Source organism: Nelumbo nucifera, chromosome 7, assembly GCF_055504915.1.
Source record: "Nelumbo nucifera cultivar China Antique chromosome 7, China Antique-T2T, whole genome shotgun sequence".
Taxonomy (NCBI): domain Eukaryota; kingdom Viridiplantae; phylum Streptophyta; class Magnoliopsida; order Proteales; family Nelumbonaceae; genus Nelumbo; species Nelumbo nucifera.
Genome location: NC_142655.1, coordinates 18,110,958 through 18,122,237, shown reverse-complemented (window position 1 = coordinate 18,122,237; position 11,280 = coordinate 18,110,958). Strand labels below are relative to the sequence as shown.

General features: G+C 35.3%; 1 protein-coding gene across 1 annotated transcript in view; it reads right to left on the bottom strand.

The window, feature by feature from the left end:
- Positions 1-10,768: 10,768 nt before the first annotated feature.
- Positions 10,769-11,280, bottom strand: part of LNO1 (Nuclear pore complex protein) — a 71,769-nt gene continuing 71,257 nt past the window's right edge. The window contains exon 17 of the mRNA XM_010273626.3: positions 10,769-11,142. Coding sequence (XP_010271928.1) covers positions 11,051-11,142 — 92 coding nt within the window. The 3' untranslated portion in view covers positions 10,769-11,050. The remainder of the gene's footprint in view (positions 11,143-11,280) is intronic.

The window sequence follows — 11,280 nt, the reverse complement described above, 5'->3', positions numbered from 1 at the left end:
CTGAAGCCAACTTTCATTCACCTATAAAATCTTGGTTTACAGTAGTCACCGGGAGACAAAGCAAACAATCAAACAAGAGAAGAGCTTGAGATTCCCCCACATGGCTTCAGGTTCCATTTTACAATGCAAACAAGCAAAACAAAATAAAACCTATAATAAAATTAAGAACGCTTTCGCCACACCATATAGCCTAACTTGGGCCAGGTTAGTTGAACCCAGCCTGAAAAAGAAAAAGTAGGGTTAGGGTTGAAGCCTTGACCAAACCCAATCCGAATCTGATTTAATTTCATATTTGCATTTATAATATTTTATAAACATGTATTTATGCATAATTAGGTGTATGTCTGTTCACTATTGATGCATGTATAATCATGCACCCATAAATGAACATATAATATGTATATATATATATACAAATTTTAAATTTAAGGGTAAATTTTTTTCTACTACATAATAATTAACCCTATTTTTTACACATAATAATATTAATATTGAATTATCATAAATCCTTAAATCTGAAAAATAAGTACCTTTGACAAAAGGAAGGTTGAAAAATTGGGCCAACCCGAACTTATTCCAAACCCAACCTAAGCCTCACATGAACCTAACCTGGGTTTGGGTCAGGGCGTAGAGTATTCAATAACTGTCGTTGGGTTATGGTTGACCTCAATCCAACCTAACCCACCCGACCAATGCATGGGGTGATTGATTAGATTGGTTTGGCTTTACCATGTAACCGGTTTTTGTTCCTGCCCTATAGTATTTGCCTAAAATTAAAACCAAAATTTGAACTCATCGCATTTGCACAAAAGTAGGCATATGCCAAGCAATTAAGAGCTAGCTGAATATAGTATTCATGAAAATAAAATTCTTTTCCATTCTTTTGCTTTCTTTTTTCTTTTATTTTTTATTTTGGTATGGTGACTTTTTTATGGAAGCTTCCATTTCTAACTGGAGGTCAGACACATTATGGCTAATCATTTTCTTTGATTTTCCTTCCACTTTCTCTCCCTTTTTCGATTGCCAAGTGAAAGCAAAAATTATTTCTTGAATGACAGAGTGTGTGCAGGTATATGTCATCCTCTTGATAAGATTTTAAAGAGATGATGGTGCATGAGCATTTTCACAGGTATATGTCACATTTATGTGTAAAATTAACCTTGAAAGGTGAAAAAATTACTTATCCACTTGGAGAGGACTATCACTTACATGAATAAGTGATATTCGAGAAAAATTCAAAAAAAAAAAAAAAAACATTATGAATTTCTTGGTGGGTTCAAACCAAAATCCCATCAACTAATTTTTCTCTCTCTCAAAATCCCCCCCCAAAAAACAGATCCTAAAATTTATCTACTACTTCATCTGCACATTCTCACCGGTCACCATTGCAGCTGGCTTGGCTTTGTGAATAGAGGCTTAAGTAGTAGGTACGGCAAACTAACCCACCCCTGTCAGGCCCTACCCTTTTGGATCATTGATAGGGTTGGGGTGGGTTCTAGGGAAACCCGGCTGGAATTATTCTAACCGAGGATGGGTGGGAACAGTATTTATTAACACACACATGATATAACAAATGGATATATCAATGTTACTTGATAATAAATCAAATAATTGACATACCCTTTTAAAAATCAAATATAAAGAAAACAAGCGGTGAAGCATATCAAGCAGAAAGCCAATCCAAGCAGATTGGCAGGGTGGAGCATATCAAGCAGTAAGCCAACCCAAAATGTGAATAAAACCATGCTGGCCTATAAGAGGTGGGGCAAATTCCGGGATCCTCGTTCCTTGTAGGGATGGGGCAGGGATTTCAAGCCCTGTTAGGGCATTGGGTGAGGTATATGTGTTTGGAATCAGGGACAAGATATATAAAACTCAGCCCTGCTCCAGCCTGTTGCCATTTCTACTAAGTCCTAGCCCTATCCCTGCCAATCCTAACCCAACTAATATTTGCAATCGATCATTCACACAAATGGTTGGACTGCTTTATCCATCACCCAGAGAAAAGGGTGGGTCTGTTTTACCCTTAATCCATTAAGCTCTAACAACACATTTCATTAAGGATTTAGAAGGCTTAAGGGTAGAGGCAAGGTGTTAACGTTCAAGGTGATCTAAGGATTAAGCCTTAAAAGTATATATAATTCTTTAGCCTTTATGTATATGCCGCATGAAATGTGTTTGGAAGCGTGGGTGTTTTTTGGGACCGATTTTTAAGAAAAAACGTCCATGTTTCCAAGACTCATTTTTTACAAAAAAATGCTTCTGCCATGTAGGCAGTGAGCAACACTATGCTGTTTGGTAAGGTGATTTTCATTACCGTTTTTCATACATGTGCTGACAGGTAAGCACCACATAGGATACACATCGGTCAACCATTGGGGGAAACGATTCACCGATGCATCGGCAGGGTCCCGATTTTTGAAGCATGCCCGACTTTTAATAATTGGCTGAACCAAACAATGAGATACATGGGCGTTTGTTGAAATGCCTATGTAGATCCGACGTGGCACCGTTTTTTTGAAAAACAGGCATAGTTCCAAACATCCCCTAGGTTATAGCCTGGCATTTTGGCTTCGCCTCGCCAAAGAGAATTATTATACAGATTTAGATTTATCCATCATATTAATGGCGTAACCGGTTCAATCAGGACATTCAACATGGTGTTTGGAAGCATGGGCATTTTTTGGGACCGATTTTCAAGAAAAAATGCCCATGCTTCCAAGACCCGTTTTTCACAAAATAACGTTTTTGCCACACGTAGGCAGTGAGTAACAATATGCTGTTTGGTAAGGTGATTTTCATCACCATTTTTCATGTATGTGCTGACAGGTAAGCACCACATAGGATACACATCAGTCAACCGTTGGGGGAAACAGTTCACTGATGCATGAAACGCCAATCAATGGAGTCCTGATTTTCGAGGCATGTCCAATTTTTTAATAATCGGCTGAACCAAACAATGAGATACATGGGCGTTTATTGAAACGCCTATGTGGATCCAACATGGCACCGTTTTTTTGAAAAATGGCCATGGTTCCAAACATCCCCCAAATTTGGAAACCCATAACCCAACAAAATAATAAGATGGAAGAAAAGAAAGATTGTAACTTTTAAAACATTGAACATCTTCTATAATAATATTAATATGCTCAAATAGCGTGCTTTGTATTGTCATGCTACAATTGATGTTTTAAAAAGTGACCTAGAGGCCAAACCGTTTTTGCATTTGGGTCGTGAGTCACCAGTTCAATTGTTTATATCAAATGGCTCAAGTTGTATATATATATATATATATCATTATTTTATATTTATTAATTTAGTTTTTAATTTATTATTTGTAAAAAGTATTAAAAATTGCAATTTGAAGCCAAATAAAAGGTTATTTGCAAAATTTGTAGGACAAGACATCTACAGCCTCTTAAAATGCATAGATCTCGAAAAATTACCCAAAATCAAAAAATAATTCACCCTAATCCTAACCCATCAGGGTTGCTCATGTTCAGCTACCTTTAAGGGCCCAAAAAGTGACCTTCGTAGAGACCAGCTCTTAGGGGAGTTCGCATCTCTGCCCCACTGCCTGTCGCCCCACAAACGCCCCACACAACGTGTGACTGCCACATGTCCAGTCGCACGTGGTGGGGCGTTCTCGTGTGCTGGGCTAATGGGACGACCATTAGCTCGTCCTGTTAACCCCAAAGCGAGCTCAAACTTCCTTTCTCCCATAAAACGTTTTAAAAAATGACCCGGAAACGGAACCGTTTTGACCACTGGTTTCTAGGTCGACAACCTGACCGTCCAGTTCGAACAGATGGCCCATTTTGACACATAAATTTTAAAAATAAAAAATGGTCAAAATTGTTGAACAGGTTGATGGGTCGACGGTTCGACCGCCTGGGTCAACGGGTTGTTAACTTTTTCAATGGATTTTGGCCAAATATTAGATTTGGGGTAAAACGAAACCTATTACGTCTCTGTTAAGAAGCATTAATGGTGCACTAACAAAAGGTGAGTTTTGGAAAATAAAAACTTACTGACATGGTGAGTTTTAGACATTTTGAAGAGTTGTGAGTTTAAGAGAAATGTTAAAAATTCATGGTAAGTTTTAGACAATTTCCCTTTTTTTTTTCTAGACACAAAAGGAATTATAATAGTATCAATTATGTGAAAGCCTGTTTTTTGGAATTTTTAGAGAAGATTTGACTTGGTCTTCTAGGTAAGTTTCTTAGAAATTTTCTGTCCCTCTCACCACTAGAATTTGTAGTGAATTCTTCCTTTTATCTTTCAATTGTGTATTAACTTGTTTTTATGACTTTGTTGATACTGGTAAGAAACTTGATCAATGTTTCTGCCCCAATGATCCAATACGTTTACAGATTTTCAATTTTTCCATTAATTTCTTCATTTTCAATTTTTTCTTTATTTGCCATCATGTTTTGCCCCTGCATAGCATGGGCCCTCGCTAGTGGTCCCTGGAAAATAACAACTACGTACTTATTGTGACAACGATCAACAAAAATTAACATCTTTTTACTGTGTAGAGGTGTAAAGTGGGCTGGGTTGGGCCGGCACGACACGACCCATTGGTGACTCGCACTTAATGCCTTCTTCGGTGAAAAATTTGGGGGTCAGCCCGGCATGGCCCACGGCCCGGGCCCATGTGGGCCTGTGCTGTGCTATGTCATGCCTTGCCATGGGCCGGGCTGGCCCATGGGCCGATTCTTGGGCCAGGTCGTGCCGTGTATCGGATCAAAGCTATTTATTTAAAATAATTGACAGAAAAACTTAAAATTTTAATTTTATATGAATTTTGTGTATAAAATTGTTTATATATGCAATAATTAAATAAATTATTATAATAAAATTAAAAAAATATTTATTTTATTGATATATTATATTTTATATATTATTATATAATTATAATATATATAAAATATATATGGGCCGGCCGTGGACCTAAAATTCCAGGCCCAGCATAGCCCGCATGGTCGTGCCGGGCCTGGCATGGCCTGCAGACTATCGTGTCGGGCCGTGGGCGGTACAGCCCGATTTACATGTCCAACTATGTGGAGATTTTTTTTTTTTTTTTAATTTTGTAAATAGTACTTTTAATTCTCCTGCGCATAATGTGGCTCACCGAGAAAAATTCATTCGCAGGATTGTTCATTTTTTTGTATGATAGCTATCCTCAAAGGGATACCATATGTAGAAGGTATATATAGGGGTGTCAATTGGATTTGATTTGGTTCAATCCAAATCAAAATTGATATTTTGATCCTAAAAATGTTCATTTCGTTTGATACCATATGTAAAAGGATTGTTCATTTCGTTTGTGAATGGTGATTGGGGACCTGACCTCTTAAAATGAGTGAAAAATGTGAGAAAGGGCATGCACCCATGATTTTTGTTCCTAAAATACCTGCTCTCAAAATTGATATTTTGTTTTTCATTTTCCTTTGATTAATTTGGTCAAATGGATACAATGTCATTTCCTATCCTGTATAAAATAAGCAGTGATACAATGTCATTTCCTATCCTGTATAAAATAAGCATTGGTTTTAGTAAATATAAAAATTATAGGGGTGTTTAAATAAACAACTTTTTTTTTTTTTTTTATAAATATCTTTCATGAATGACAACATACAAGTTTGGGAGATTTTCTTGATGTGAAGCTCCACTGTCTTGTGGATAGCTGGATAGGTGTGGAGTGTAGAGAGAGGAAATTAAATATGTGTTTTGTTTCGCTTATATTTTTTTCATTCAATTCTTATGTTTTATTTACTTGCAAAACCAAGAAAGGCAATAATTACAATTGTTTATGAAAGTTAGGCACTAAGAAAGGTAATAATTATAATTATTTATGACAGCTAGGCACTACATCAGTGTAACAGTGAAAAAACGCCTAACTGATCATGAAAGCTTTAAAAAATAACTTCCTAGATATGCACAAAAACCAAAATGCACCTTTACCATTCTCGATGCATACAAAAGTATGAAAGAAGAGAACTGCTGAAGTGGCGTTTATGTGGCGGCATTTATTGAATAAACGCCCACGAAATCAAACACCCTATAATTTAGAGAAAATGTGGAAAAAGCGAAAAATGAATTATATTTTTCCTACAAGACTAGGGTGGTAACTAGGTATGCATTAATGTTGGTAAGAAGGGCATTGATTGAAACTAAGAAAAAAAGAGTATTAATACTTTTAGACGCTTGAGACTGAATTTTTAATACATAAGTGCATTGAAACACAAGACGAAATAACACCAAGGTAATTATGGTTGAAAGTCCAATAGAGTAAAACTCAACTTCTCAATAATTCTCAATATTTTGCTCGTCACTAAAAGAGCATCAAAATCAATCCCTGGCTATTCCAGCTGTTTTCGAACCATTGTTTACGTTTACAGTTGGACCATTTGGCCCAAAACCATTCAGGCAACTGGTTCTATTTCATCTTCAACCCATTCTTTAGCCAAAAACCATCTTCAACCCATTCTTTAGTCAAACCATAAACCCATTCAACTTGACAATAGTTTTTGGTCATTTTTTTTATTTTTTCTATTATTTTTAACTGAAATAGACCTTCCATTCAAACTGAATGGTTGAACTACTTACCCAAAAACCGGTTGTCAAAGCAGTTCTAGTTCCAGGTTGTTTTTGAAAACATTGGTTCCAAGGTTCAAAGTATTGACCCGTATCGACCGATACGTATCGATTTGGGACCCCTCCAATACGCCCCTACAGTGGGTGTATCAGGGGTCTGACCGGTTCAGGGGGTGGAGGAGCCCTAAACAAGCCCCCTGAACTGGTTGCAAAAAAAATAAAAAAAAAGTAAAAAAATGCAGTATCGATTTGCCCGATATGCCCCTACCAGCGTATCAGGCGTATCGATATTTTGAACCTTGATTGGTCTCAAATGTTCATGAACAAGTGTTGAGTGACAATGATTTCGTTCTTTTAGTCCCAACATTATTCTTTTGCTGCCCCTTTCTCTTAGGACCTACTTGCTTTTCGGTAAGTAACTTACCCGGGTAAATGTAATTACTTGGGTAAGTTTTTCCTTAGTAACACTCTTGGTTAAGTGTATTTTCCCATGTTCTTTTATTTCTCATGTAAATAAGGCAACCATTTTAGCCATAGAAATCCATTATTAAAAGGGGCATCTTTGTCCCATTCAAGTATTGGCAGCTTCCCCTTATGTGGGAAAGTTTTTTATCCACCTAAGAGATGGGTACCACTTTCCTGGGTAAGTGATACCCAAGAAAATAAACTTTTCCTAGTCTCCACATAAAGCTGAAAAAAGAACATAAGGTTCTTGGTCAATGGGAACCAAAATCCCATCAACCAAGTTTCCCCTCTCAAAATCCAAAAATAATAATAATAATAATAATAATAATACAAAATGTAATGTATAGGACCTACCGGAGAAGTTGAGAATCATCCATATTGAAGAAGACTGATGATTTTCCATTTTATTAAGAAATCAATCTTTGTGGAGCTCAGCTCCTTGGGAAATTGGGAATCACATGACAGAAATGGGTTCAGCGTGGTACCATTTCACTCTTTCCATGATGAGCAGTCCACTACACCTTGCTCACCCAATCATCTAATCAAGGTTTAAAATCAATACAATATATTTGATACAAGGCAAATTGTATTTGTAATTTTGTATCAAGGGGATTCATACAACACAGGTGGAATGGCTCGGTATTGCACCATTCCTTCCATATTGATTCACATCGATTTGTAACAATTGGTATAGACTGACAAAATGGTATAGATTGAAATAAACCATTTTTATTTTGAAATTCGGATTTAAATATCCATTGGTATGCCTTTAAATGTGCTAAACTGATAATTGTGGTCTTTTTAGATTCCAAATTTCAAATTAAGCCCATCAATTATCACCAATTAATGTCCATGGATTTTCCAATAAGGCTCAGTTTGGAAGGAGTACAAATGCAAATATGTAGAGTGCAAAATCTTGTATTTTGTATTACTTTGTATGTATTTGCACTGTACATATTTGTATTTGTACTCTTTCCAAACTAAACCTAATTAACATATAAGCTATAGGTGGCAATTTTGACTCCAACCCATCTGAACCACCCAATCCACCCATGCCCAACCACTTTAGTAAAGGGTCATTATGGGTTGAATGACCCATTTGGGTCAAGGAAAAAGGGTCAGGGTGGGGTTGGATTGAGGGTACCCATGGGTAGAAGTTAACACTAGGGGTGTCAATTGGACTGGATTTGGTACAATTCAGTCCCATCCAATGTGAGTCCATCATAAATGAACCAGGTCCAATCCAATCCAATGAATATTTTGGATCATTTTTGATCGATCCAATTCAATGTCTGGATTGTCCAATCTGTTCAAATTCGTTTTGATTTAGATTGGTTTGAACCCAAACCTGGTCCATTAACACCTATATTCTTATCTTATATCAATGGTCCAGATATTAGCTTAATCCAATCCAATCCAATATAAATTTATTACAGATGGGCCAGGTCTAATCCAATCTAATAAATCTTTTGAAACAAATTGGTCCAATCCAATTTCTTGTTGGTCCATCCAATCCGTCCAAATTCATTTTGGACTGGATGGGGTTCAATCCAAAACTGGTCCATTGACACCCTTAGTTAACACTAGTCATCTACGTAATTAGCTTTTAGGGTTCAATGGCTACAGCCACTGGTACCACCAATCTTGCTGCTGTAGATATCACTAATATTGTCATCGCCAGTTTGTGTCCCGATTTTGTTCTTCCTCTTCTCAATGCCTCCGTCGGTATTAGATATCAGTTTCAAATCTATTATTCTACCCCTCCTCCCCTCTTCTTATTATTCTTACCGTCGTCGCTGGTCATTGGTCAATACAGGTTACAGGAAAAAGAGGCGATTTTTTTTTGCAATTTTTATATTTTTTATTATATATTAAAATTGCATCATTTTCTATATTTTTTGGTATTAGTTGAAGTATATGATCGTTTTGTTTTTTTATATTTTAAATATTTTTTGTTGAAATATATAAATTTTAAAAATTTTATGATTTAGGTATTTTGATTTTTGTTTTATAATTTCTCAGTTGAAATATATATTTAATTTGAATTTTTATCAATTTATGTATTTTATTCTATTTCTACTTTTTTGAAATACATATTTTAAAATTTCCTTCTTTTCTGCAATTTTTATTGTTTTTGTGATTTTTTTTTGCAAATTATGTCAAATTTTGCATTTTTATTATTTCTTTGTATTTTTTATATTTTTTCTCTAATTTTTTATATTTATAGTTTTCTTTGGTATAAATCTTATATTTTCTTAATATTTGCATTGGGTTAATGGGTCATATGGGTGGGTTAGGGTCAAGGTAGGTTGTGACCCACTAATACCCAATAAATATGGATGACAATGGGTCAATGGGTCAATATGGGTGGGTCATGGGTTGGTACTCAACCCACACCCAACCCACCCATTTGCCACCCCTACATACAGCCATACAGGCATGTAGCATCAGCTAAGGTTCAAAATTTCATCACGTATCGGCCCGTATCGACCGATATGTATCGTTCTAGCAAGTTTTCGGCATGGTACATGGTACCAAATTGAATGTGCCATATCTATTCATCGTATCAAGGCCGTATCGTGCCCATATCGAACCTGTATTGTTGAGTATCAGTGCATTTCGATACTATATCGACCGATACGCTATCAATAAGGTAGCATATCAACTGATATAGTACAATTTTACTATGGTGGAAATGCAAATAAAACTCCGTTCGAAAGAGGGCTTCTAAACCCATTTTAGAAAGCCCTCTTTCTTTACCAAATCCTTTAAAAAGCTTTTTAACATTTTTAAAGACTGAAATCTTGTAAAAATTTGCCAAAGCATCTATAAATTTACAAGATTCAACAAGTTTTTCAAGGTTGTGAAAAAAATGAGTGAAACTAAATATGTTTTTTCAAATTTCTTTTACATTTTCAGCTAATGTTAGAAAAGATAAGGGGAAAGAAAGTGGTTTGCCCCCCTCTTAACAACTATTATGTGTTTTTATTTTTCTTAATATAAAAGTTTTTTATTAAAGATAAAGAAAAAAAATGAAATCCCCTCTTCCTCTTTCCTCCTCTTAAGGAAGCTTACGCCTCTTGCATTTTGAACTATGCTTCACACCTCTAAGTAGTGGAATGCCTCTGTGTTTTAAAACATTACAATTTTTTTTTTTTTAATTTTTAGAATAAAATATGCAAAATAATTATTTCATCTATTATGTCTATAAATCCATTCAATTTTTTGTTACATATTTACTTTTCTTAATTTTAATTTAATTTTTATAATAAAACATGCAAAATAATTATTTGAATAAAAATAAATAATTATTTAGTTTTTAGAAAATTAGAATAAAACACGCAAAATAATTACTTGATCTGTTATGTCCATAATTAGATAGTATGTTTCTATTCCCAACTTCCCGTTTATTGATTATAATGTTTTTTCATAAAACCCACTAAAATGTGTTATTTTTATACATAAATAGCTCATTTACGTCTTATATTTAGTGATATTGATGTTTATTTATGATTTATTAGAGTATTTATAACATTTTCATGTGTTTCCATGCGTATCTTAATTTTTCGTCCGATCCCAATAAGTCTCTTAAATTTGCCTTTCCGATACGCATAGCATTTCCGATACTTTGAACCTGGCATCAGCCTCAATAATCTTTGCAGTTCAAACCCTGTTAACAAGAAAAAAGTTTGGCATCTTAAAATCAATTAAGGTATTTGAGATTCATTCAGCAAATGTATTTAAGCAGGATATACTACTGTACACAAAATCTATAATCATGAAGCGAGATACATTTTCACATTCTTCTTCGGGGAGGTGGGGCTTAGGAGGTTATTGTGAGCATTTCATTTAATTACTATTGGGAACACCAATTAACATGACGATTTGATTGGAGACTTGTACTATTTAGATTTGGAAATATAGACAAAATTTGACGGATTAACATTCCAAAGTCTCAAACCTTGGTAGTCTGAATCATATTCAACTACTTTCTCATCTGTGTTATTAACTGAGCCGGTGGTGTTCCAGTTCCTGGCCCGCCGTTGGCAAAAGCAGAAAATCCACCAAATCCACTACCTGTGAAAGTAACCCTCAGATTAAATGGAGAATTTTGCCAGGACACCGAATTTACTACAAAGTGGCATCAAAGTTAAATTAGGCTCAGACATGTTGCAAGACGAGCAGAGTTAAACAACATTCTATACCAGATTCCCT